We start from the raw sequence: 26,071 nt of genomic DNA, 5'->3' as shown, positions 1-26,071 counted from the left end.
AACCTGGCCCTAGCTGCATGCAAAAAGTCAAGAGCTTGGAGGAGAGAGAGAGCTTGGCCGGGCGTTGATAGCCTTTCACTGAGTGGGTTTCTTTCAAGCTTGGACGAAACAATGCTTGTCCCATGATAAGGAAGATCGTGTCAAAGATGGTCTGTGATGTTTCTTTCAGATCGGGGACTGGATCTTGAGTTGAGCCGTGCGCTTGTCACTTATAAAGTAGGTAGCATTTGTAGGTGGTGGCTTGAAAGAAAGGACCCCTGACGGTGGGTGATACGTATCGTCCTCGTACGAGGAACCAAGAGGCTTGAAACGTAGACAAAGATACCTAACAAGCGTAGCATTTTTAGAAACAATCTCATGTTGAAACCGACTTCGGTTTGGCAATACTACGAGTTGGAGAAGCTGTCTCGACTTCAACTCTCTCACGATGTGGCTACTTTGACAGTTTCAAAGGAAAGAAGGTTATGTATGAATAAGGCAAGTGTCAAGATGAGAGACATGTTCACAATTGGAAGGATAATTGAGACAGTTCATTGAGGCAATTCAAGTACAATTCTAACTCTAAGGAGATCCAAGCTAAACAGAAACTCCAAACTCCAAACTAAAACATATGCGTATGCTAAAAACGAATTCTAATGCGCTCATCGCTATGCTGCTTATATCCGGGGTATCAAATGATGAAACAAAACAAAACATTCTACAAGTCTTAAAACTCCAAACAAAACCATTTGTAAGAAACTTTTGCCCAGGTAGGTCTCCGACCCGCAGAGATCCATACCTATGATCCTTCTCTTCCTCATTCTTCGTTGTTCTCTTCTTCATATCCAGTCTTTTCTCCTGCTATACCCTAGGAGCCTACTACTGCTACCTTTAGGGAGTTCTCTTCTCGATCACCCGGCTGCTTCGGCGCAGAGGTGAGGGCTGACCATCAGCTGCAGACGCTCGGGGACTTCGCCCAGCTCCGGAGGTAGGCATCACCATCTGAACTCGCGGCTGCTTAGGGACACCAGGGGAGGAAGAACCGGAGTTTCGTTTGCGTCTGCGATCCTGCGCACCAGGGCTAGGAAGCTCAGGCTCCGGAGCGCCAGCGGTGGGAGAACCGAACAGGCTTGAAGGAGAGAAAACGTCCTGGCCAGCGGAAACGTTCTGATCAGCGTCGTCACGGACGAAGATGGTTTCTTCAGCCTGAGAAGGGACTCTGCTCTTAGATGTGTGGGCACGGATGGCCTTGTCCGGCTGCTTGTGGAGGTTCTCCAAGGGGTCTTGGATACTGACTTCGGCAGGTGGGGCTACTCGTTGGACAGGAGAAGTGATCTCACGTAAAGGCTCGCGTTGCACTCTAGATGGCTCTCGTCGCTGGGCCGTGGGTGGAGGAGTGACAACATCGAGACCCTTTGCTTGCTCGTGTCGTCGCTTAGTGCGCATCTTGCTAAGCTTGTCTCGCGCGACATACTTGGAAAGGTCGCCCATGATGATCTCGATCGTCTTTCTTTCATCATCAGGCCTCAATGCGTTGCGCTTCTTGCGGCAGCTCTCACGGGCGTTGGTCTGGTGCTGGATATGGTAGTTACACAGCGTCCATGAGAGAGTATCTTCATGCAATGGATAAGGGACAGGAGCGACTCCAACCTCTTGACGCTTCTTGCCCCATTTCTTGATGACAGGGACGACACCCTTGTAATCGTCGCGATTGATGGCGGCTCGGTTGGTCGCCTCGTGAGGGAGATCGCGATGATCAGGCAACAGCTGGTCCTCTTCGAAGCATTGGTGAGGATCGATGCACTGTTCAAAGCACCAAAGATGCATGACACCAGCCATCTTGAAAGGATCCTTGCTGCCGTCAGAGGTTTGCTCAGGAAACTCGTCAAATGCAACACGATGCCAGCCGTGAAGAATGGTTCCGTATTTGGTAGGGCAACCAGCGTAGCGGCACTTCATGTCAGCGTCTTCTTGTCGACCCTTGCATTTAGAAGGGCTGTTTTGCAGCCAGATCGTGACCGTTCGAGGACATTCCTTCAAGTAGGCGCGCAGATCCTCGGCACCAAACAAGATGTGTTCTTCAAGCTGTCCAGCTGGCAGATACTCGAGTTGAAAACCACCCTTAGTAACCCAAGGAGCAACCTGTCCCCAGGGAAGGTAAGGATAAACCTTTTTGCCTGCATTCTTGGTAGTCCTCTTACCCTTGGAGGCACGAGTTGTGCGGCGACTGATAGTCTTGGTGGTCTTCGCAGTCTTCGCCGGGGGCTCGCCATCATCGTCGTCGATCTCATCATCGTCCTCGTAAGTGAATTTGCGCTTGGGACGCTGCTGTTGCGGCTGCTGCTGAAGCTGTGGTAAGGCGTGGCCTCGGAACATCGGAATAGGGAAGCCCGGAAGAGGTGCAGAGAGGCATGGTCCCATATGAGCCGTGTAGCCACAGTACACGCATGGAGAAGCGGAAGACTGAAGAGGAATGTTAGCTAGAGGTTGATAGCCCATGTTATAAGCGGGTTGCCGAACCGTTTGGTTTACATTGAATGAGTCCATGTAAGGTCCCTCGTAAGCATGGTTTCCCTTGATACCTTCCTCTGAGTAGTTGCACTGAGGCTGGTATGAGTTAGGGTCAAACGCATCGCCGTAAGGGACTGGGTTAGGATGGTAGAATTCATTATCCTGATTAGGTGGTGCAGAAAACCCGTATTGGGTTTTAACTGGTTGTTGATATTGCACAGGTTGATGTAACTGAGCAGGAGACAGTCTAGGTACCGCAGAAAAACCGCGTCGAGTTTGAACTGGCTGTTGATATTGCGCAGGTTGATACGACTGAGCAGGAACCTGAGGAGATGCTGCAGACAAACGGGGATAAGCTTGAACTTGCTGTTGATATTGTACAGGTTGATGTAACTGAGCAGGAGACAGTCTAGGTACTGCAGAAAAATCGGGATCAGGTTGAGCTGACTGTTGAGGCTGCACGAATTCACACATCGCGCTAAGGGGGCTCTTCTGAGGTTGTTGCTGCGGTTGCTCAAGGGAACGTCGGGCTTGTCGAGGTTGTTCCTCTACGAAGTCGGGCTGAGATGAGTCGTAGGGGTAGTTCGAATATGGCAATTGAGGGTCCACAGGTAGCTCATCCACAGGTTGTTCATAATCAGCAAAACATTCCCCGTAGTCAATAAAATCGTCAGGCTGAAAGTTGTCAAGCTGGAAGTCTGCAACATCGATGTTGCCAAAGTTATCCAGCTGATCTGCCGAGTTGCTATGAACAGACGCCATGATGTATGAGTTCGTGTTCTCGCTACCTTGTACTTGTAAATCTGCAAAGTTGTTCACAGGAGGACCTAGGTTACCAGAACCGTCCATTGTGCGTCGAATCAAGACAGATTGGTGTTTCGATGGTAAGTCAAGAGTAGCTTTGGAGTGGTGAAGCTAGGGTTGTAACTGGGAGGATTGGATTGTTCTGTTTGTATGATGGAATGAATCGAATGGAATGAGACGAGTAACGTCAACTTTATATTATTATTAAAATGAACAAATCTCAACTGAACAAATATAGAGAATCATTGTCCTTGGTACACGGCTTTGTTAAGAAGAAAGCCGTGCTAGAACATGATCTGAAAGCCACGATGATGAGTACCTGGGACAAGGACGCAATTTCCCCGAACGTAGTTGGTGTGCTCGACTGTCTTTGTCTGGTGGCACCGAACAAGAAAGGACATAACCTCGACCAAGTCGAAGCATCGAAGCCGAGTTCCATTTTTGGGAACACACACGTTGTTTTAAGCACCTGGCGCCATGTTAGTACCAAAGTCATGAAAGACGAGGCAACGCCAAAGGATTAATTGCAAGAAAGAGGTTTGATCAGATAAAAATGCATATGTTTTCTACACAAGGTTTCAGAACAGGTCTGTGTTATGTGTGTCTCATCATAGAAATAGGAACATGTTCAAAGAGTAAAAGAAAAGTAGTAGACATACCATGTGACTTGCGCATAAGAAGAGTTGTAACCTATTTTGGTGAGTAGAATCAGGTCAATGAAGCAAATGAAGAGGCTGTTGCTCCTCATGAAGAGAGCTAGTCTGGATGACGCATAGCATCAATCCATCTGTAAGTCATTCTGCACCGACCTGAACTAAAGGGTAGTCGACCCTTTAGCAAAGCTGTTGCTGGGAATGCTTGTTCAGTGTTGGAGAATAGTGAATGAAGCAGAAGTTTTCGAGGATCGTGAGGAAATGTTAAGTTTGGTATTTGATGTGGGCCCGGTCCGGAGCAACAGCTTCCGACCGTTGCCCATCGAGGACACAGGGTAGTTAAGTACTTTGAAGTTTGACTGTATTTACAGCCGTATTCATAAGTCTCGTAATTATATGAAGCTTTATTATAGGATTAATAACTCATTAGAGATTATCGACTTGGTGGTTTAAAGAGGCAACAAGGTCATTCAATAGAAGCGATCGTATCTCTTTGTTTACTTGGCGTTCAAGTTTCCCCAAAATTCTTGATGGAATATCAACACGGAGATATATCTCGTATTATCATAGGACTGTGCCGCTCTAAACGAACTGATACGGAGACTTTTAAACCTGCTGATCACGATGATCACCGAAGCTATTCCGAAGCAGAGCTTGATGTTCAGGGTCATCCATCTTGTTTTTGGTCTGCTATCGCTCAAATATGGTAACCAGCATGGCGCTAAGACAAGAATCAGCCACTATTTTTAGCGGCCAATATTCCTCTTACGATACAATACAGTGGGGAAGTTAGCGCAGGTCAAGGAGGGGCACCAGTGAAAGGGTGCAAGTCTGAGTTGCGGGCGGATTAACCCGCCTAAAGGGACCGTATTCAGTGCCCAGAAAAACTGGTTAAAGTGGTGATAGTGATACAGGCTTAACTCAACCAAGACAGTCCAGGGGCACCCCGCCCTTGATCCAACGGGCCCTGTTCAGAGAACCAATAAAAACTTCTTGTTGTCCGCCCTCCAAGTCTTCAGTTCGGACTACGTCACGAGACTATGTTCTACCGCCGGGTCCCTTCAAGTTACCACTGAGAGACCTCCGTGGTTAACCTCGATAATCCACCAAACCTTCTGTACTCGATCTCATCTTCGAGCGGCTGCATCGCCAGAATAACCGCCATCATGGCTGAAGTCAGTCCAGAGCTTCAAGAGCGGCTTGAAGAGTTGGATCGCGAGTTAGAGGTTAGTAGAATGCTCCCCGATTGTTCCACAAATCCCCGTCTCCCTCTCAATGCTCTGCTTGCTTGGCGCCTCAACTCGCCAATGCAGCTATTTTGAACCCAGTTTGTTGTCGCATGCGACGAAAAATCATCCATTTGAGTTATCATGACTGACCTGTTTTGTGGTGTAGGAAGGAGATATTACACAGAAGGGGTAAGCTACTCTGCGACCGAAATATTCACAATTGCTCCTCAATTACTTACGCGCTTGTAGTTACCAGAAACGACGAACTCAGCTTTTCTCCCAATTCCTCGGCTCACCTCCACCTCAAATTGCTGCTCTCGCCGAGCCTCAGTCTGGTCTTCGCATACACTCTCCCGATGACTCGGCCCATCCTTCAGGCGATGGCCACCGCGCCGCTGCATACGCCGCCCTCGGCAGCAGCAGCGGTCCAATTCCAGACTCACCAGACGCACCTATATACCGACCACATTCTGGCTATGCTCCCTCAGAATCACCAAGACCTCCTCCGTCAGAGCCACCGGCTTCACTGCTACGCCCTGGGGGCTCTATGGCTGGAGGATCGACCGCTGCGCACCGCGACTCTCTTTTCTTCTCTCCCTCCCATATCGAACCTGAAACCCGAACGGGCACCATGATGTCTGGCGATTATGCTTTCAGACCCGAGCAACAAGGTTCATACGTTGACCCGCACCAACAGCAACAGCAGCAGTTTCAGCAACAGCCACCGCCACAACAGCAGTATGATGGTCGAACTGCAACTCTTCTCGATTCACAAGGATACTTCTCAGATTTTGCGGGACAGCAACATTATGATCAGGGTCAGACTGTTGAATATGGAGGACCCCAGCAGCGATATTCTTCCAGCGATGCCTTCTCTCCAACCGCTGCAATGGCACCTCCGATGCTCACAACCAATGACCTTCCGCCGCCCGAGGCCCTCGAGTACCAACTGCCTCTTGACCCTCGCGAGGTACCGTTCGCTATCCAAGATCCTCATGACGATTCTACGCCAATGTCAAAGTTCGATAATATCGCAGCCGTACTACGACACAGAGGCCGAACGATTGCCAAGAAACCAGCGTATTGGGTGTTGGACAGCAAGGGCAAGGAGATCGCTTCAATTACATGGGACAAGTTGGCATCCAGGGCCGAGAAGGTTGCGCAAGTCATTCGTGATAAGAGTTCTCTGTACCGTGGTGATCGAGTTGCTCTCATCTACCGCGATTCGGAAGTCATTGATTTTGCCATTGCCTTGCTTGGATGCTTCATTGCTGGAGTGGTTGCTGTTCCTATCAATGACTTACAGGATTACCAACGATTAAACCATATTCTTACCACGACGCAAGCCCATTTGGCGCTGACTACCGACAACAACCTCAAAGCCTTCCAACGAGATATCACTACACAAAAGTTAACATGGCCAAAGGGCGTCGAATGGTGGAAAACAAACGAGTTTGGCAGCTATCACCCTAAGAAGAAGGAGGATGTTCCAGCTCTTGTTGTTCCAGATCTGGCTTATATCGAATTTTCACGAGCGCCGACCGGAGACTTGAGAGGTGTCGTTCTCAGCCACCGAACTATCATGCACCAAATGGCCTGTCTCAGTGCTATTATTTCTACTATTCCCGGCAACGGGCCTGGAGATACTTTCAACCCATCTCTTCGTGACAAGAACGGCCGACTCATTGGTGGCGGCGCAAGCAGCGAGATCTTGGTTTCGTACCTTGATCCCCGTCAAGGTATTGGCATGATTTTGAGTGTACTCCTGACCGTTTATGGCGGCCACACTACTGTTTGGTTTGATAATAAAGCCGTCGACGTCCCTGGATTATACGCCCACCTCCTTACGAAGTACAAATCGACCATTATGATCGCTGATTATCCTGGATTGAAGCGAGCGGCATACAATTATCAGCAAGAACCAATGGTGACCCGAAATTACAAGAAGGGAATGGAACCAAACTTCCAAATGATTAAACTCTGTTTAATTGACACCTTAACTGTCGACAGTGGGTTCCATGAAGTTTTGGCTGATCGATGGCTAAGGCCGTTGAGAAATCCTCGCGCTCGTGAGGTTGTTGCACCTATGCTTTGTCTGCCCGAGCACGGAGGCATGGTGATCAGTGTGCGCGACTGGTTAGGAGGAGAAGAGCGTATGGGATGTCCTTTGAAGCTTGAACTTGGAGAGGACACCGAATCCGATGAAGAGAAAGAGGATATCGAGAAAACAGAGAAGCCAGCAGTTTCGAATGGGTTCGGCAGTCTTTTGAGCGGCGGCGGCACGACAGCGACTGAAGAAAGGGCCAAGAATGAGCTTGGCGAGGTTCTGTTAGATCGCGAGGCTCTTAAAACCAATGAAGTTGTGGTAGTGGCCATTGGAAACGACGCCCGTAAAAGGGTAACGGATGATCCAGGGTTGGTTCGAGTCGGTTCTTTTGGATACCCCATACCCGATGCCACACTCTCTGTTGTCGATCCAGAAACGGGCTTACTGGCCTCCCCACACTCCGTGGGCGAGATCTGGGTTGACTCCCCTTCTCTTTCAGGCGGGTTCTGGGCACAGCCAAAGAATACCGAGCTGATTTTCCATGCTCGCCCTTACAAATTCGACCCAGGCGACCCTACACCACAGCCTGTAGAGCCCGAATTCCTTCGAACAGGCCTGCTAGGTACTGTCATTGAGGGCAAGATCTTTGTTCTTGGACTCTACGAAGACCGAATTCGGCAGAAGGTTGAGTGGGTTGAGCATGGACACGAACTAGCGGAGTACCGCTACTTCTTTGTTCAGCACATCGTCGTGAGCATCGTCAAGAATGTTCCCAAGATATACGATTGTTCAGCCTTTGACGTCTTTGTCAACGACGAACACCTACCAGTCGTTGTGTTAGAATCAGCGGCTGCGTCAACAGCGCCATTGACATCTGGAGGGCCTCCTCGGCAACCGGATACAGCTCTACTAGAGTCATTGGCTGAGCGTTGTATGGAGGTTCTTATGACAGAGCATCACCTCAGACTGTACTGCGTTATGATCACAGCACCGAACACTTTACCACGTGTCGTCAAGAATGGACGACGTGAGATTGGTAACATGCTCTGTCGCCGAGAGTTTGATCTCGGCAATCTCCCATGTGTGCACGTCAAGTTTGGCGTGGAACATGCAGTACTTAACCTTCCTATTGGTGTAGACCCCATGGGTGGTATTTGGTCACCATTGGCTTCGGACTCTCGTGCTGAATTTTTGTTGCCTGCTGATAAGCAATATTCTGGTGTCGACAGGCGCGAAGTCGTCATCGATGACCGTACCTCAACTCCTCTCAACAACTTCTCCTGCATTTCAGATCTCATCCAATGGCGCGTGGCTCGTCAACCAGAAGAGTTGGCGTACTGCACAATCGACGGCAGAGGTCGAGAAGGTAAGGGTGTCACATGGAAGAAATTCGACACCAAGGTCGCTTCTGTTGCCATGTACCTGAAGAACAAGGTCAAGGTGAGACCAGGAGACCACGTCATCCTTATGTACACCCATTCAGAGGAGTTTGTCTTTGCCGTGCATGCGTGCATTTGCTTGGGCGCCATTATTATTCCCATCGCGCCCCTTGACCAGAACCGGTTGAATGAAGATGTCCCAGCTTTCCTGCACATTGTAGCCGATTATAACGTCAAGGCTGTGCTGGTCAACTCTGAGGTTGATCACTTGATCAAGATTAAGCCAGTGGCCAGTCACATCAAGCAGTCGGCCCAAGTTCTTAAGATTACGAGCCCTTCCATCTACAACACAACTAAGCCACCCAAGCAAAGTAGCGGACTGAGGGACTTGAGATTTACCATCGACCCTGCTTGGATTCGACCTGGTTACCCTGTCATTGTTTGGACATATTGGACACCCGATCAACGTCGAATCTCAGTTCAGCTTGGCCATGACACAATTATGGGCATGTGCAAGGTTCAAAAGGAAACCTGTCAAATGACAAGTTCAAGACCTGTGCTTGGATGTGTAAGGAGCACAACTGGTCTAGGCTTCATCCACACAGCTCTCATGGGCATTTATATCGGAACACCAACCTACCTCCTATCGCCCGTCGAGTTTGCAGCCAACCCCATGTCTCTATTCGTCACGTTGTCGAGATACAAGATTAAGGATACTTATGCGACACCACAGATGCTGGACCATGCCATGAACTCCATGCAGGCAAAGGGCTTCACCCTTCATGAACTTAAGAACATGATGATCACGGCTGAAAGTCGGCCAAGAGTTGACGTGTTCCAGAAGGTCAGGCTACACTTTGCTGGGGCTGGTCTGGATAGAACCGCTATCAACACAGTCTACTCACATGTTCTCAACCCCATGGTTGCGTCAAGGTCCTACATGTGCATCGAGCCTATTGAGCTCTGGCTTGACACACAAGCGCTTCGACGTGGCCTGGTTATCCCCGTGGACCCTGAATCGGACCCTCTAGCCCTATTGGTGCAGGACAGCGGTATGGTTCCAGTCTCAACACAAATCGCCATCATCAACCCTGAAAGCAGGGTACACTGTCTCGATGGCGAGTATGGTGAGATTTGGGTTGATTCTGAGGCCTGCGTTAAGTCTTTCTATGGTTCCAAGGACGCTTTCGATGCTGAGCGCTTCGATGGCCGAGCTGTTGACGGAGACCCCAACATTCAATACATCCGTACTGGAGACTTGGGTTTCCTCCACAACGTCAGCCGGCCAATTGGCCCTAACGGTGCTCAGGTGGACATGCAAGTGCTGTTTGTCCTTGGAAACATTGGTGAGACTTTTGAGATCAATGGATTGAGTCACTTCCCTATGGATATTGAAAACTCCGTGGAAAAATGCCACAGAAACATTGTGCAGAATGGCTGGTAAGTAAGAAATTCTAGATGTGAGACGAGTTTGCTAACAAAGTCTAGCGCGGTGTTCCAAGCTGGCGGTTTGGTTGTTGTTCTCGTTGAGGTCAACCGCAAGCCATATCTGGCGTCGATTGTTCCTGTCATTGTCAATGCTATTCTCAATGAACACCAAATCATTGTGGACATTGTTGCATTTGTCAACAAGGGAGACTTCCCACGATCTCGTCTTGGAGAGAAGCAACGTGGCAAGATTCTCGGCGGCTGGGTTAGCAGGAAATTGAGGACTCTTGCACAGTTCTCTATCCGCGACATGGACGCCGAGTCTACCGCAGGTGATGTTATGGATCCTTCCAGAGTATCAATGGTTAGCGTACGAAGCGGAGGCGGCGCTGCTCCTGGATCTTCTAGTTTGAGAAATGTCGAGCCCGCACCTCAAATCTTGGAAGAGGAACATGATCAGACAACTCCCCGTTATGAATACGAGTCAGCACCAACGATGGTCTCTGAGCTCCCTGACGGCCAAGAGACACCAACGGGATTTCAGCACTCGCAGTTTGAATACCCAGCGCAACAAGCTAGCTCCCAACCACCGGCTCAACTGAACCTTTCCCATCAACCTGATCAAGGATTCGACATGGACTTTTCAAGGTATAGCACCATAGAGCCTGAACAAGGTCCCGTCCACAGACGTCCAGTCCCAGGCCAAGCTCAACAACCTCAGGCTATGACAGGGAACGGTCAAGCGCCGCCCCAGATCCGGCTACCAGGTGTAGATGGACGAGAAGGAGGCGGTTTCTGGTCGCCGCAAGCGCAAGGGAATAACGAGAAGAGTGAAGAAGACTGGACAGCGGAGGCCATTATGCATATGAATCTGGCGGGTGATATGAACCCTCCCCGATGATAATACATACAACGACAATAAGAGCAACGGTGTGACGAAGCGGAGTTGGAGTTGGGAAGCATTTAGAAACTCATATAACAAACTTGGACTTGGAGCCCGAGGGCCTTTTTATCTATTGTGTTTTCTTGACCGAAGTTTGTATTTGTGCATATGTGAATATCGTAGTGTGCCAAAAGGCTATTGAAGCAAGCATCTTCTGCATGAAGCAGAGAGCAAAGCTTTCTGATCGTTAGCAAAGCAATTAATTGTTCCACGAATAACAATTGTACATGCCAATCCTGAAGAGAAGTACAGGTCTTGCCCGACCTCGTCGGGTATAAAAACGAAGGATAATCACAAACATAGCAAAAAAAGATGGAACTTGGTCAAAGTCCTGAATTGTCAGTCGACGCAGGCCTGATTCGAACAGACGCCTCCGAAGAGAATAGATTTCTAGTCTATCGCATTAGACCACTCTGCCACTGCGCCTTTAGCTGATTGGATGTTGGTTGTCGTGTTTAATTCTAGTTGTGGATTCTAGAGAGGTGGGTATCATAGCAAAAGCAGACCTGGCTCGTGTCTATTCTATGCCGATACTATTATACAATCGTTGAAACTGTGATGAAAGAGAAACGTAATCATGATTGGATATCTCGTTGAGGTCGCTATCGGTTCATCCTTCTCTTTCTGTCCATGTCTGCGAGGGCACGTTTTATTATTCCTTCTGCCTCGGCAATGACATCGTTTCCTCGTCGCCACGTATACAAGGCAACACCTAGCCCGTCTAATTGCTCGTGTGCTCTTGCTAATCTCCTCCTCCATAATTCAAGCTTCTTGTTTACTGCTTGAGGACCCATGTTAGGTGATCCTGCTGTTGATGTGTTGCCATCTGATCGGTAACCAGACGCCATTGACCCAAAAGATGTAGGAGGGTTTGCCGATGGTGGTGGAAGCGGGTCGTAGTCCTCCACGTCCAGATTAGCTGATGACTGGGTAGGGCGTGGTGGAAGAGGGGGGTTTTGGTTCGAGTCTGAGATACTGGATGGTGTTCCCCTTCGACGTGGTGGAGGTAGAGGGGGACCACCTCCCGAAGAAGCAGATCCAGAGCGACTCTGTGCTGGAATCTTGAAAGTCCCATTGCCACTGCCAGAGCTTTGCTGGGAAGAGTTGTGAATTTGCTTAAGAGGATGGGGCGCAGTGGACTCCCTTGCCTGTACTCCCGGCCTTCTAGGCGGAGGAGGCGGAGGCAGCTCGTCAGAATTCGTCCTTGAAAGCCCCTTATTCAACTCAGTGATGGACTTGGCACTCCTCAAAGCGACTGGCTTTGCTGGTCTGGGTGGAGCCGGTTTGCGCCCGCTAAGAAGGTCGGCAGTGCTGGCACTCTTTGCGTCGGAGTTTTGAACCTGAGAGAGAGCTGCGTTGCGATCGATTCTTGTTTGTCGGGGTTCATCGGAAAAGTCGATCAACGTGCCCATAGTGGGACCTGCTGATGGTCTTCTTTCTCCTCGATATCCACTAGAGGACAGGTTCTGATATGAAGACTTCCGTGAGACGTTTCTTGAAGCTTCATGAGAAGGACCTGCAGTTTTTGGTCGGTTGAGGTCGAATCCGGAGCTAAAGTATCCAGTCTCTTCGGGTGTTGTAACATCCCGAATAAAGACAGCTAGAATACGACCAGGATTTGACAGAGCGAGTTCGGTGTATACTTCAAGATCGGCCTCTCCACTGTCTCCAACAAGTATGAATTTCCGCTCGGGGAAGTCCCTGAGGAGGCGATTAAGGGTAGATTTCTTTCGTTCAGCCACTGGCTCGAAGATACCTTGCAACATGCCGCTGTACTGCTTGAGATGAAGTGAGCCTGGCGGCAGCCCGTGCATCTTGAAGAAACTGGCAAGTACTGGGAAGAGTTGCCATGGACTATTGGAGCAGTAATGTATGCTGACTCCCATGTTGGCCATTCTGTTGTACCACTCCTTGACACCTTCAACCGAAAGATCGGCCAAATCGCGAATGAACGTGTTGCGAAAGATCTCTTTAGCTCCTGCAGAGATATTGGATTTCTTGACTGTGTCGTCAATATCACTGATAAGACTAACGCCGTATGGCTCAATGATTTTGATCTCTTGAACAGCAGACAGATCCTCGTCTGCTAGAACACGAACATGGGTCGGCACGAAGTCGAGGGCGGCGCGAATAACAAAATGCCCCGCATCGTTCGTCATGACGGTCTTGGACTGCGACTTGGTTTCGTTATAGAAGAAAAAGGTAATCGGGAGGGCGACGGATGGATTGGTCATAAAAGGGGCAATTCGAGCCATGAGGTTGGCATTGGCCAGAATCAGGTCGCTGTCACTGAGCTCGCCAGCATTGGTATTTGATGTCATTGTTCTGGCTGACATCGTAGGACTGGAAGGGGCCGAATCTGGAGATTGATTTCCCCTTCTAGAGGGTTGGTAGTAGCTGTCCGTGGAGGGATCATCGACCTCAGGCGGCTTTTCACTAAAGCGTCCTTGATAGGCAGCTTGCTTCTCACGTTGTCCTATCAGCTCTATCCGTCGAGCTTCGGAATTGATCTTTTCTTGTTCCTTTTGCTCTTCGCTTATCTGGTGGTGCGAACGTGGCAGTCCAGTCCCTGGGCTATATGCTTGGTCTGCTCGTGGGGCTGGGATGCCACTCAATTGTCGTGCAAGGCCGATCAAAATTCGGTTCTTCCTCGTCATTGGACCAGTATGAGGTGCATAAATCCAGCCGCGAACGTCAACATCAACAATTGCATTTTCGTCCTCTTTTCGCTCCCATTCCTGGCGCCAAAAGTCCTCGTCTCTGATACTGCCATGCGGGGCATCAGTGTCGTGCGCGGCCATCTCGCCCCAATCCTGTTTGGTGTGTTGCTTGGCATAAGAGGGGAACAGCACCATTTGGTCATCGCCTTTGACTACAATCGCAACATCCGGAAAAGCACCTGGGATGTGTATACGTCCATGGTTTTCGTGTCCTGCACCAGCAGGGTTTGATCTTGTTTGGTTGTATGATTCCTTGATCTCAGTGACCGCTGCCTGGCCGCTTCTGTACAGATTGCCAGCCATTGCTGCCAAGCGCTTCCTCCTATAGCCCCTCTCGCCATCTCCGGGGCTCGTCTCCCGGTTGGAACCGTATCCCATCATGGTTCCTGCTATCTGTGGTGTTTTATGAACCACTGAACCTTTAGTTCGGGTCCTCGCATGCTTAACAGGGCGAGTCGCTTGCGATCCTAGCCAAAGCTGCCTGCCTCGGCGCCGAACAATGTCTAAGATGCGCGATTGATCTGTGCGCCGACGTTGGCGTTCAAGTAGATAACGATAGACTCGGGATTGGAAGTTGTGCTTGAGGTGAGGAAGAGTATTGAGGTGGAAATTGAGTAGTCGTTCGCGATATCGATCTCTGACAGCGCGGGGAAAGAGGAAGCGCGCGAGGCTCTGTTTGTGTCGGGGATGAGGGCGATAAGGACCGAAGAATCTAAAAGGAGCCAGCTTGCCGACTTTTAATAGAACCGGGGTTTAAAGTTAAAGGGTCAGACGAGGCTATCGCGGGGTGCGCTGGCGGCTGACGATTAGGAGTATGCGACGCGGTAAGGACAGTTCCAGTTCTCAGGCGGCTTCGTCTTCTGATGGAGGCTTCTCTCAGCCTGACAGGGCAGAGATAGGTAGTTAGTGAGGATGACAGTGGCACATGATTTAGTCGATCTGGGTATAATTGTGGTGGTTAGAGGCTCAGATGCGAGACATAGAGAGACCAGCTCGTGACCCTAACCTTAACCTGGGAAGGTAAGCTCACTAAAGTTGGATCGGCCTTACGTCATCACATTCCCACGATACCCCAGTCCTTGAATTTAGTTTAGGTACGTATCGAATCTGACCTCCGATATTTTAAGAGTAACCATGGGGCATGCATGAGGCTCTGCCGTTTATCGGTGCAACATTCTGCAATCTTCTTACTGTACGTAATAGGTATTGTTTCTCTGCTTGTTCGCAAGCTGTTCATCAAGAGACGGGTACTTTGATTTACTAAACTAATTGAGACGACGATCATCTAAACTTTTGTGGACAAAGTCTAACCATAGCCAGCTATGATGTTTGCAAAGAACATACCAATTGATTCAATCTCTACGCCTTTTGGATTACATTTGATTGCCTGTCATTTGTTTACCCCAAATGTCCAATTCATGCAGACTTTTCAAACTAGATCCAAATAATCAGGTATAATTCGTAGCATCAACCAGGGATCATGGTTCTCCAGGCCAGTCTAGTAAAGTTTTAATGGGGATCGTCTCCGACTCCGGATAGCGGATAACAGCGGGAGTGCGGGCAATTAAGGTACAGCAGTCAATTGTTTGTATTTGGCAAGGAAACAGACAGTGCCCCTCCAAAAGAAAGTGACGGACTGCCCTGGGCTGTCCTGTCACTGTTACCTCCAAATCTACTACCCCGCCTACGTGACTCAAAACTTTTTGACTGACTCAATCTTTCTATTACTTCTTTCTTCTGACTATTTGTATCTGGCTTCTTCCCTTTCTTTTGAACCCTCCCCATACACTGAATTGGAATCAACTCGCTCTCCAAAGTCCCCTTGCAAAGATGACCATGTAAGCTGCGACTTCGGCGTCCCCCAAGCATGCATCGCAGCTAAACTTTTTCTCCCCAGGCTCAAGGAACCCTCCAAGAAATACAAGCCCTTTAAGGTAAATTTGGTGTTCTGTGATACATATTGAACTTAGCTGACACATTCAGGGCCCTAAACTCACAAACCGAACATGGCCCGATAAGACCATTGAGAAGGCCCCTCGCTGGCTGTCGTACGTCACTCGATTGACACTCTAAACGAACGTCTGAATGTTAACAATTCTCAAGGAGTTGCCTGCGCGATGGAAACCAAAGTCTGCCCGATCCCATGGTACGTTCATTCATACTTGTACTCGATTGCGACCTGAGACTCACCATAGATAGAACGGCGAGGAGAAGTGGCGCTACTTCAAGATGCTGTGCGATCTAGGATACAAGGAGATTGAGGTCTCTTTCCCATCCGCCTCTCAGACCGACTTCGACTTCACCCGACGCCTGATCGAGACCCCTGGAGCTGTCCCTGACGATGTCTTCCTACAAGTCCTGTCGCCCTGCCGACCTGACCTCATCCGCAGAACTGTCGAGTCTGTTCGCGGTGCCAAGAACGCCATTATTCACATCTACCTTGCTACAAGCGCTTGCTTCCGTCAAGTAGTTTTCGGCTACTCCGAGGAGCAAACCCTGGAGCTTGCTGCCGAGTGCACCAAGCTGGTCAGATCTCTGACCAAGGACAACCCTGAGGCCTCTGGAACTAACTGGCAGTTCGAATTCTCTCCCGAGTGCTTCTCCGATACCGACCCCGACTACGCTGTGAGAGTTTGCCAGGCCGTCAAGGCCGCCTGGGGACCCAATGCCGAGGCTGGTGACCAAATTATCTTCAACCTCCCCGCCACAGTCGAGCTGGCAACACCCAACATTTATGCCGATTTGATCGAGTCTTTCTGCAACAACATTGGAGACAGACAGGATATTTGCGTATCCCTGCACCCTCATAATGACCGTGGATGCAGTGTTGCCGCCGCTGAGCTGGCTCAGATGGCTGGAGCTGACCGTGTCGAGGGATGCCTGTTCGGCAACGGTGAACGAACTGGAAACGTCGACCTTGTTACCTTGGCTCTTAACCTTTACACACAAGGTGTCAGTCCTAACATCGACTTCTCTGACCTGAACTCAGTTATCGACATGGTTGAATCTTGCACTAAGATCCCCGTCCACCAGCGTGCTCCTTACGGCGGTAGCCTGGTTTGCGCTGCCTTCTCCGGCAGCCACCAAGATGCTATCAAGAAGGGATTCCAGGACCGCAAGAACAAGGGATACAACCACGAGGACCCCTGGGATGGCATGCCTTACCTGCCCCTGGACCCCCGCGATATTGGCCGAAACTACGAGGCTATCATTCGTGTCAACTCCCAATCCGGAAAGGGAGGAAGCGCTTTCATCGTCCACACCAAACTCCAGCTCGACCTTCCCCGTGGTCTCCAGGTCGCCTTCTCCAAGGTTGTTCAGAAGCACAGTGAGGAGGTTGGGCGCGAGCTGCTGGCCTCTGAGATTACTTCGCTATTCGAGAGAACATACTTCCTCAGCGAGAACCCCCACTTCCAGCTGGTCGACTACAGCATTACACCCGACCGATCGCGCTCTCCTGCACCTGCTGCCCAGGGCAGAACTCAGGACACCAAGGACTTTATCCGTATTTTCGAGGGTGTCATTCTGGTGAACGGCAAGGAGCTCAAGTTGCGTGGCCGGGGCAACGGTCCCATTTCCAGTATGGTTGCCGCTCTTAAGGAGATCAACATTGAGTTCGATGTCAACGACTACAAGGAGCACGCTATCGGTGAGGGACGTGGCGTCAAGGCCGCTTCTTACATCGAGTGCAAGCCTGTTGGCAGCAAGCACTCTGTATGGGGTGTTGGTATCCACGAGGATGTTGTACAGAGTTCTCTGATCGCTCTGCTGAGCGCTGCTAGCAACGTAAGTTCATTCACTCAAACAACAAAAGCCAGAAATTAACAAGGTGTTTTTACAGTTTGTTACCAGCCGACCTCCCAGCCCTCTGTCCAAGACTGAGGCCACTCCCGCTTCCCAAGAGCCCTCAAGCATCGTCTCTATCCTGGAGGAGAAGGCAAACGGTATGTAAAATGGGAAGAACACAAAACAAAAATAAAAGCGAAATAAAGAAGGCATATAAGTCTTCGCATGTTTGTACAATTAGGTTGGGTCAAAGAATGAAGGGGCATAAATGACCAAAAAGCTTTTCATCTAGGGAGTTGGCAAAATGAAATGAGAATTGAACATATCATAACACTTCGGTTGAAGTCTGATTGAAAGGCTTACATTGTGTATCATTGGCATCGTAATAGCCAAGTCAGCATCTTCTTGAACACTGATCTATTTGAAGACGGTTGTATTGAAGAGATGTCCAAGACGTTAACGGATGGAGATCTAGATCTGATATTTGACATCTGAAACGAGACAGATATAGTCTTGGCAACCCCATGGGGAATGTGAGATAGGATGAGCTAAGACTTTGGACTCCTCTGGCCAAGAACAAGCCCGAGGGCCTAGACGGCCAAGATAAGCTTATTGAGCTGTTGGAATGTTACCGTACGGTTCAGGACGCTGATCATAACGGTTACTTAGAACTTATTTCTTGAACAAAAGAATATCTCTGGCGCTGATCGATTACACTTCAACGTCAAGGATGAGAGTGAATACCTCCCCTGTGCCTGCCTATTCTAATCATAGGTATCAGAATCTTGTATATTCTGATTTCCCAATGTGTCAATCCGTCGATTGGGTCGAGAATTCTCATCTCCGGGAGATCGAAAGAAGAGAGGTCGGGCAATTAGCTTTTGATGGAGAGCCTCTTACATCAACGAGGTGATCTTGACAAGACGAACTGAGAGCTAGTCGGCCACAGTTCACATGTGAAACTTCGAACAACGAACAGCAGCAAGCTACCCCCAGGGTATCAAAAGAATTGGCCCCAAAAGCATAAGAGACGAAATACTTCGGTCACTTTATGCCGGCTTAGACAAGCACTTAGGCTACTTTATTATGGTAGTCTATGTCTTAGAGGACAATTCTCTGATTCCCACCTAGCTATGTCTTGAACATACAGAGTATGGCCTAAGACACCAGCCTTTCCGGAGAAATCCTTTGATTAAATAATAGGTTCACCGAACTACGGATATCTTGTATAGTTTATGATGCCAGTCGGAAGTTTCCGAATGGACTTCAGCCCTGAATATAAAGCCGAATACAGCATTTCCGGTACATCTTCGAACCTCGATTCGTTACCGGAACTACGATATTATAGTCATATATGATCAACTCATACGATATGTGGATACGATGGTAGCTCTATTAGCTATGTGGCTGCAGTTATGCAGAAACTCGGCATATCTATGCATCTCTATACGAGAGTTGATAGCTGAAAGCTTGAAATGCGAAGACAATATCAATGAATAAGAGATGAGATGGTATTCAGTGTTTAGCACTAGTATAAAGGGCCCGACTCGCGAGTCTACAGATGGCGTAACCCAGCCTCCTTGAGCACTATGCCATCATCGACTTACATCTGAAAATACAACTTCCAAAGCATTCAACATACAATAACAGAGATATGAAGTTTATGTCGACGAAAACCGGAGTGAACCTAATCGATCGATTAGAGATAAAGCTGGGCTGGATCAAGCTTAAGACAACCTCGTTCGACATGTGAAGCTGTTGTGAGCGCAGGTTGGTTCCCTCGAACAATACGCTATTGGTCAATCTAGAGTTGAGCGCAACGGCCGCCACCAATAGTATACGCGGAAGTCGTTGTGAGGAATAACAAAAGAGTTCTGATGTGCGATTGACTTTGCTTAAGCCAGGAACAAAGCCTGCCCTGTCGATCATGTCTTAGACGTCAGGACTAGCACCCTTCTTGATACCGCGGAGAATTTGTTCCCCAGACGAGCCTCATATCAAACACTAATACAATATAACTGTTCCTAGCAGATGGACCGTTCCAGATGCTAAGAATATTCATGTAGTAGCATGTTCAAAAGGGAAATACCGCTTGCATATCACAAAACCCCTGGCCAAGACAGCCTACCCGCTACGGCCCGGCGGCAACGGCGTGTTCGCAAGACCGCACTGGGTATAGCTTCCCGGAGCAAAGTATCAAAAGATCCAAGACTGTTCAACACAAGGTTTGGCTGGAATGCAGTCGAGCAAAGGGTCCTTAGGCTAAGCCATAAACTTTGGAATGTCGATCGGGATGTTTTCCTAAAGCTTGTTAGTTCCAGGCCCGACTAGTTGTCGTCGAGATCGTGGTGGCGATGGGTGGGATGGTGTTGAAGAATGTGTATATAACTCCCCTAGTCTGGTGATGTTAGTGAACTTGGAATATCACCATCACCACCAATTCACTCGTTACTCCTTCTTTACTTTCTTTTCAAAGGATTAAGTTTCATCATTCAAAATGAAGTTCTTTAACCTCATCACTCTGGCTTCTCTTGCCACTGCCGTTCCTCACGTCCGCCGACAGGATACAGTCACTGGAACTCTCAAGAATGCGGCGAATTTTATGGCCGATGATGCGATGACTGCTATTACACAGATTGGTATGCCTTCCTTAACCCAGAGCTCTAAAAATTGTTTTGTATTAACTGAGTTACAGAGAATGCTGTTGAGGCCCTCAAGACCGCCAACACCACTACCGGTCGAGCCCCAATCCAGGCCCAAAACGCCGTCAAGGCCAGCGTTCAAGACATTGCCGATGCTTTGAAGGCTGCCACCGCTGAGGTCAACCGCGTCACCACCGAAGCTCGAGGAAGCGTTGGTGCTCAAGCCGCTGGCTTCCAGACCCAGGATGTTGTCCAACTCACCACCACTCTCAAAAACGTCCTTAACACTATCAAGGAGATTGGAGCGACAGTCGAGGCTATCACTGATAGCCTGACTCCCGAGATTCTTGCTACCATTGAGGCTGAGCTCAGCGCTCTCAAGGACTCCATCAACCCCCTTCTCCGTCCTCTTCTCCTCCTTGGTGTCGCTGTCCGAAACACTGCCAACCAGCTCGTTGGTGGTGTTGAAAAGAGTCTCGACTCTGTCATCACCAACATCATCTCTTTCCATGGTGTCCTTTCTAAGGCCCTTGGTCTGTCCAGCCTCCGAGGACTCTAAAGAACTCAAAAGAATGAAGGGACTTGAATGATTTCATGAACATAATGATCAATTTCTATTCTAGCTCACTTATGATGTAAAAAGCCACATGCTTTGACAAGAGCTCCTACACTCCTTTATACTTAATATAATAATTCCCTTCATTAATCTCATGGATCGTTGATATTCGACGGTGATACCCTTATACTCCTACTGCTGGACCATCCACTGAACCAGTATTGCTTTGTCGATCAGGGTTCCAGAGATCTACAGGTACAAAACTGTCAAACTTTGTCACAGCATTCCTCTGCCAGCCGGAAGCCGGAACATAAGCTGAATCAGGCTTAGGCGCACAAGAATAGACCGAAGACAGTGCTGATGCAGATAGTCAAGAGTATAATTAAATCTGTCTATACATCGCTGCCAAATAAAACTCCTAAACTTTTAGACTTATCTTCTACCACCTCGGCCACCTCTGCCGCGGCTGCCACCCCGACCACCTCGACCACCAGCCCTGCCCCTGGGCTTACTAGGAGCTTCGTCCTTTTCACCTCCCTTGCTGGCCTTGTTCTTGGCCTTGGCATCTTTGTGTCGGGCCTTCATATCAGCCTCTGACGTCTTGCCTTTCCTCCACTCTCCGCCACCCTCGGAACGCATCTGCTTTGCGTCTAGTCGCTTCTTGTCCTTGTTGCTAAGCTTGCCCGTCTTCATCTTCATAGTCTCTCTCAAGCCGTTGAGCTCATCTCGGCCAGCTTGCTTGGACTTCTTCTTGTCGTGCTCGGACTCGAACCATGTTCGCTTAGGTCGTCCCTTGATCTCGGCTTCGTGGTGGATCAAGTTCTCACCCTTCTTGATTTGCATGTCGACATGGGCGAGCTGCTTCTCCTCCTTCTCTTCCTGCATAATCTCCTCAATCTCATCGTCCATCTCGTCGATCTGAGCTTGAAGAGCGTCAACGTCATCAGCATCAAGTTGTCGGCTGACAATCTTGGAACCTTGAGCCTTGCCTGCCTTGACAGCAGTCTTCACGACCTTACGGTCTTTCTCAGACGCTATTGTCAGAGCAATACCCTTGCGACCAGCACGGGCTGTTCGACCAACTCTGTGGACGTAAATATCGTGTGATTGAGGAGCCTCGTAGTTGATGACAACGTCGACACCCTTGATATCAAGACCACGAGAGGCAAGATCAGTAGCCAAGAGATATGAAACCTTACCATCTCGGAAGTTTTCAACACTTGCGATACGCTGGAGCATGTTAGTGAATGTCGTGACTTAAAATTGAGATGAGACTAACCTCTGTTTGGTTCATGCTACCGTGGAGCTCAGCACATGATAGACCGAGCAGGCCAAAGATAATTCGAGCTCGGTGAGCCTCCTTCTTTTGACGGAAGAAGATGATAACGCGCTCCTTATAAAGGTTCTTGCAAACATATGCAAGGTAACCCATACGCTTCTCCTCTCGGCCGGGACGTAGACGGACAAACTCTTGGACCAGAGTAGTAACAGTCTTCTTCTGAGAGTCCACCATCACTCGAGCGGGTCTGTTGAGACCGACCTTGATAAGACGGTCGACACTGGATGTCATAGTAGCGGAGAAAAGCATAGTTTGTCGTGATTTAGGCAGTGTTGTAAGAATTTCGTTAAGTTCGTCGGCGAAACCGTCCTCAAGCATACGATCGGCTTCATCAAGGACCATAATCTCAACTGTGTCAACGTTGAAGCTGGCAGAGTTTCGCATATGATCAATGAAACGACCGGGAGTTGCAATAATGACATCTGGTCGAAGCTTCAACTCAAGCTCCTGAGCCTTGAGACTGAGACCACCAACGGCGAGAGTGAACTTGATATCAGTGTATGCAGCGAGCTTTGTCGCGACAGCGTGACACTGGATAGCCAATTCACGAGTAGGAAGAAGGACGACAACACGTGTGGTAGGAATCTTCTTGGGTCGGTAAAGAAGACGTTCCAGGATAGGCAGGATGAAAGCACCTGTCTTACCACTACCTGTCTGAGCACCACCGACGACATCCTTACCCATCAGCGCAATGGGGATAGCCTTGGCCTGAATGGGTGTGGGCTTGTTGAAGCCGACTGAAGCAAGACCACGCTGAATTGGGCGGGACAAGGACATTGCCTGGAAAGAAGAAGCAGATGTCTTCTTATCAGACGTGTTCTCGTCTTCGGGAGCGAAGAAAGCCTTTCGCTTGGCCTCCTCCTCCGCATCTTCCTCGTCGTCGCTGTCGTCGGAAGCATTATCTTCAGGGTGGCCGGTGGGAGTAGCAACAGAGTCGTTGTCCGAAGCAGCATCGTCATCCTCGTCTCCCTCTGCGACAGATCCCTCCTCTTCGTCATCATCCTCGTCCTTTTCGTCGCCAGATTCCTCGGCATCAGAAGCGACGTTCATACCGAAAGCGTCGTCAGCGAGAACCTCGTCATCGTCGTCGTCCAGATCAACTTCCATAGCCTCGGCCTCGATGTCATTCTCTTCGGCATCAGGCACATCCTCGGTAGTCTTTCCAAGCTTCTTTTCGCGACGTCTTCGGATGATTTCATCAAGATCTACTCCCTTCTTATCGGTGTTCATTCCCTTCTTTGCGCCGTCGAAACCCCAACCCTCGAACTCTTCTGTGCCTAGGTCGTTGTTGTCCTCACCACCGAACTCGAAATCGGAGTCCATAGCACCATCGTCGTCATCTTTGAATCCCCAGATGCCTTCTGCGCCATCCCTTTCCTCGTCCTCGTTTTCGGGGCTAGCAGCGCGCTTCGATTTCTTTGACTTTTTCGCAGTCTTAGCCTTCTTCTTGGGAGGCTCCGCAGTGACTTCCTCCTCCTCAACAGGAAGCTCGTCGTCGTCGTCAATTGTGTAGATAAAATCGTCTTCCGCGGGCTTTCGCTTATTTGAGGGCGCCATCTTGTCAATTAATTGCACTTGTCTTACAATTTGATCAAGATTTGAAGAACGCGACTACAAGCAGTGGGGCACCTTCTTGGACTTGGAGCAAATCTCGAACTTTTTTTTCTGCCGCTTCTGGAAATTTTGGCGGTGAGAGCTTGCAACAGATCCAAACCAGAGCGATTGGATCAGCTATCTGCTCTGCCACGTGACCTTTCAGAGGCTTCAGGGTCCCGCAGAGGGGTTCTAGGGTGACAGTACGTGGCGGTACATACACGGCCCAGTGAGGAACAGCAAAAACACAACGCAGACGCTGGTTCTTCTGGGTACCCCCCACCAACGGCTTCGTGGTTGATTGGGTGACAGGCAAACGGGCTGGCAGCTTCGTGGAATCAGCGCGAAGGCAGTTGCTTTTAATTTCTCCCCAACTTAACCCGACAGACGCAATCTCTCTTAGCCTCTTGTCCCTTTTGCGCCATCCTTCCTTCTGTTTTCTTCTTCTCCAAGACGATACTCTTCTTCGACAGCATTTTACGACCCGAATAATAAATCACAAACCCCAACAATCAGTTCAAAATGGGAGAGTCGAGGTTGGTGACCATGCTTAAGGCTGTCGATGAAATGGCAGATCCTACCTACAAAACCGTTGCCGTTTGTAAACTAACCTGGGGCGTAATGTAGACAAGAGCTTGTTGCATGGCTGAACAGCCTTCTGCAACTCAACATCACAAAGGTTGAGCAATGCGGTACTGGGTAAGTTGTTCTATCTTCGCTTGCCCCGCCCCCTCGTTGCGGTTTGCTACGTTGTGTTGCACCATGCCATCATGGAGGAGCAATCCATAACAAAACACCAAAACAACCCCGCGATTGCCATCACGATGTCCTCTCTTGGCCTTGTCGGTCCTGTCTTATGGCGAAACAATTCTGCACGAAACAATCATGATCTACAGCATGGCCGATTCTAACACCGCTTTTTCAGTGCCGCTCTGTGCCAGGTCTTCGACAGCATCTACATGGACGTCCCCATGGCCAAGGTCAAGTTCAATGTGAACTCTGAATACCTGTACATTCAAAATTTCAAAGTCCTCCAAAGTCAGTCGCCTTCACCTTGACTCGCCCATGACACCGTACTGACTCGTTGGCAGACACCTTCGCCAAGCACCAGATCGACAAGCCCATCCCCGTCCCTCAACTCATAAAATGCAAGATGCAGGACAACCTCGAGTTCCTCCAATGGACAAAGCGATTCTGGGACCTTAACTTCCCCGATCACGAGTACGATGCCGTCGCCCGACGAAAGGGCGGTGCTATGCCTCCCGCTGCTGCCGCTCCTCGACCCGCCGCTACTACTGGCGCCGCTCGCCGTGGAGGCAGCACTCCTAGCGGTGGACCCCGTGTTGCAAAGGCCGCCGGACCCGCTACCGCCGCTCTGCAGCAAGAGAACGCTACACTGAAGGAGACAGTGGTTGGTTTGGAGAGGGAGCGTGACTTTTACTTCAGCAAGCTCCGAGATATTGAGCTTCTCGTTCAACAGGCTGTCGATGAGGACCCCGAGTTGGAGAAGCAAGAGGATGGCCTTGTCAAGCAGATCCAGACTATTCTGTACTCTACAGAGGAGGGATTCGAGATCCCTGCCGAGGGTGAAGCTCTGGATGACCAGGAGACTTTCTAATCGTTCTGATACCATCAGTCTCTTGAGAGATATAATGAACGCGACCACGAATGTGCTTTGGGAGACAACAATCGGTTTCTCTGGCAGGAGGTTAAAAGGGCATGAATTTGGAGTTGTGGACCGATACTTTTGGGGAGAGACGTTTAGCCATAGAAGCGAAACTTTTCTCTTTAACTTGTTCCGGGAAGTGTATTGAGTCCCTGAGAATGAGTACAAAATTGATCTTGTTGGACACCCGGCTTTGTGTTGAGTAACACCGTGGGAGGCCAGCGGGGGACGGGACGGGCCGCAGCCATGAAATCAAGGCCGAAGTTAAGATGGGTTGGGGATACATAGCTAGCTGTGATTCTAGCGATTTGAAGATTAACGGTTTATACCTGTTAAGCCATTGGTAATAGAGAGCTTTTGCCTGCCGTCACCTGTATTGGGGTTATCTCGCTTCAGACTGAATCTGACCCATGGGCTCAGTCACCAGTAGTTTAAGTCTTAAGAATGGCTATGTTAAATAAGCTTTCGATAGGGTAAGTTCTTCAATGGATGGAGGCTGATAGCCCGAGACTCTGTCTTGACCTGCCGTCTTGGCTCACATACTTGTCTCGCGAGCTTTCCCCTCTTCGTTACCGTGTGTAAGATATCATCGCGTGAGTCTAGGACCTCCCAGACCTCATCAACTTGATATCTTATTTTGCTATATAAGGCTGAAGCGCAAGAGAAAGTCGTGCAAAAGGCAAATTTAGATCAGGGTAAATGGACACTGCATGCTACGGAGTTCGTGCCTGAAACACAATTGTATCTGGGTATTCAATCAAGTAGATTGTGGGAGCCCTGTCCTGATCTGTTCATG

The 26,071-nt window shown here is 49.4% G+C and overlaps 7 protein-coding genes and 1 non-coding gene across 8 annotated transcripts; 4 read left to right on the top strand and 4 right to left on the bottom strand.

Moving 5' to 3' along the window:
* Positions 1 to 608: 608 nt before the first annotated feature.
* On the bottom strand, positions 609 to 3,364 carry B0J16DRAFT_396520 (uncharacterized protein). Its single transcript, XM_046132278.1, has one exon. It carries the CDS (start codon positions 3,337 to 3,339, stop codon positions 871 to 873), a length of 2,469 nt encoding a protein of 822 aa, XP_045984214.1. The 5' UTR covers positions 3,340 to 3,364; the 3' UTR covers positions 609 to 870.
* A 1,679-nt stretch (positions 3,365 to 5,043) lies between these two features.
* Positions 5,044 to 11,060, top strand: B0J16DRAFT_336830 (uncharacterized protein). The gene is made up of 4 exons (XM_046127284.1): positions 5,044 to 5,173; positions 5,343 to 5,365; positions 5,426 to 10,042; positions 10,091 to 11,060. Exons 1-4 carry the CDS (start codon positions 5,114 to 5,116, stop codon positions 10,929 to 10,931), a joined length of 5,541 nt encoding a protein of 1,846 aa, XP_045984213.1. The 5' UTR covers positions 5,044 to 5,113; the 3' UTR covers positions 10,932 to 11,060.
* Positions 11,061 to 11,317: 257 nt separating this feature from the next.
* Positions 11,318 to 11,399, bottom strand: B0J16DRAFT_t98. The gene has a single exon. It is a non-coding gene; the product is annotated as a tRNA-Ser (tRNA).
* Positions 11,400 to 11,575: 176 nt separating this feature from the next.
* B0J16DRAFT_354639 (uncharacterized protein) lies at positions 11,576 to 14,074 on the bottom strand (the record flags this gene model as incomplete). Its single annotated transcript, XM_046129384.1, has 1 exon — positions 11,576 to 14,074. The coding sequence occupies one exon, from the start codon at positions 14,072 to 14,074 to the stop codon at positions 11,576 to 11,578; it is 2,499 nt and encodes an 832-aa protein (XP_045984212.1).
* A 1,272-nt stretch (positions 14,075 to 15,346) lies between these two features.
* B0J16DRAFT_284093 (uncharacterized protein) lies at positions 15,347 to 17,870 on the top strand. Its single transcript, XM_046124009.1, has 6 exons — positions 15,347 to 15,531; positions 15,591 to 15,627; positions 15,677 to 15,741; positions 15,797 to 15,839; positions 15,893 to 17,479; positions 17,535 to 17,870. Exons 1-6 carry the CDS (start codon positions 15,524 to 15,526, stop codon positions 17,643 to 17,645), a joined length of 1,851 nt encoding a protein of 616 aa, XP_045984211.1. The 5' UTR covers positions 15,347 to 15,523; the 3' UTR covers positions 17,646 to 17,870.
* A 2,081-nt stretch (positions 17,871 to 19,951) lies between these two features.
* On the top strand, positions 19,952 to 20,680 carry B0J16DRAFT_396516 (uncharacterized protein; the record flags this gene model as incomplete). The annotated part of the gene is made up of 2 exons (XM_046132277.1): positions 19,952 to 20,118; positions 20,175 to 20,680. The coding sequence occupies exons 1-2, from the start codon at positions 19,977 to 19,979 to the stop codon at positions 20,678 to 20,680; spliced, it is 648 nt and encodes a 215-aa protein (XP_045984210.1). The 5' UTR covers positions 19,952 to 19,976.
* Positions 20,681 to 20,868: 188 nt separating this feature from the next.
* On the bottom strand, positions 20,869 to 23,690 carry B0J16DRAFT_412767 (P-loop containing nucleoside triphosphate hydrolase protein). The gene is made up of 2 exons (XM_046133343.1): positions 21,957 to 23,690; positions 20,869 to 21,907 (listed from the first exon to the last, which is right to left on the bottom strand). The coding sequence occupies exons 1-2, from the start codon at positions 23,571 to 23,573 to the stop codon at positions 21,110 to 21,112; spliced, it is 2,415 nt and encodes an 804-aa protein (XP_045984209.1). The 5' UTR covers positions 23,574 to 23,690; the 3' UTR covers positions 20,869 to 21,109.
* Positions 23,691 to 23,849: 159 nt separating this feature from the next.
* B0J16DRAFT_336826 (calponin homology domain-containing protein) lies at positions 23,850 to 25,645 on the top strand. Its single transcript, XM_046127283.1, has 4 exons — positions 23,850 to 24,145; positions 24,237 to 24,308; positions 24,535 to 24,647; positions 24,701 to 25,645. The coding sequence occupies exons 1-4, from the start codon at positions 24,132 to 24,134 to the stop codon at positions 25,225 to 25,227; spliced, it is 726 nt and encodes a 241-aa protein (XP_045984208.1). The 5' UTR covers positions 23,850 to 24,131; the 3' UTR covers positions 25,228 to 25,645.
* The last annotated feature ends 426 nt before the right edge of the window (positions 25,646 to 26,071 follow it).

Source organism: Fusarium flagelliforme (genome assembly GCF_020744385.1).
Source record: "Fusarium flagelliforme strain FIESC 12 MPI-CAGE-AA-0113 chromosome Unknown B0J16scaffold_3, whole genome shotgun sequence".
Taxonomy (NCBI): Eukaryota; Fungi; Ascomycota; class Sordariomycetes; order Hypocreales; family Nectriaceae; genus Fusarium; species Fusarium flagelliforme.
This window is presented reverse-complemented; position numbering and strand designations above follow the sequence as displayed.

What these genes read in the sequence shown, in the direction of transcription:
- B0J16DRAFT_336826 (XM_046127283.1), top strand. An exon ending in GTTGAGCAATGCGGTACTGG is followed by an intron (nt 24,309 to 24,534) that starts GTAAGTTGTTCT and finishes CCGCTTTTTCAG; the next exon opens with TGCCGCTCTGTGCCAGGTCT. An exon ending in AAATTTCAAAGTCCTCCAAA is followed by an intron (nt 24,648 to 24,700) that starts GTCAGTCGCCTT and finishes ACTCGTTGGCAG; the next exon opens with ACACCTTCGCCAAGCACCAG.
- B0J16DRAFT_336830 (XM_046127284.1), top strand. Translation starts at nt 5,114, where the DNA reads ATGGCTGAAGTCAGTCCAGAGCTTCAAGAGCGGCTTGAAGAGTTGGAT. An exon ending in GGAGATATTACACAGAAGGG is followed by an intron (nt 5,366 to 5,425) that starts GTAAGCTACTCT and finishes ACGCGCTTGTAG; the next exon opens with TTACCAGAAACGACGAACTC. An exon ending in AACATTGTGCAGAATGGCTG is followed by an intron (nt 10,043 to 10,090) that starts GTAAGTAAGAAA and finishes AACAAAGTCTAG; the next exon opens with CGCGGTGTTCCAAGCTGGCG.
- B0J16DRAFT_412767 (XM_046133343.1), bottom strand. Translation starts at nt 23,573, where the DNA reads ATGGCGCCCTCAAATAAGCGAAAGCCCGCGGAAGACGATTTTATCTAC. An exon ending in GTAGCATGAACCAAACAGAG is followed by an intron (nt 21,908 to 21,956) that starts GTTAGTCTCATC and finishes AACATGCTCCAG; the next exon opens with CGTATCGCAAGTGTTGAAAA.
- B0J16DRAFT_284093 (XM_046124009.1), top strand. An exon ending in AGAAATACAAGCCCTTTAAG is followed by an intron (nt 15,628 to 15,676) that starts GTAAATTTGGTG and finishes TGACACATTCAG; the next exon opens with GGCCCTAAACTCACAAACCG. An exon ending in AAGGCCCCTCGCTGGCTGTC is followed by an intron (nt 15,742 to 15,796) that starts GTACGTCACTCG and finishes ACAATTCTCAAG; the next exon opens with GAGTTGCCTGCGCGATGGAA.
- B0J16DRAFT_396520 (XM_046132278.1), bottom strand. Translation starts at nt 3,339, where the DNA reads ATGGACGGTTCTGGTAACCTAGGTCCTCCTGTGAACAACTTTGCAGAT.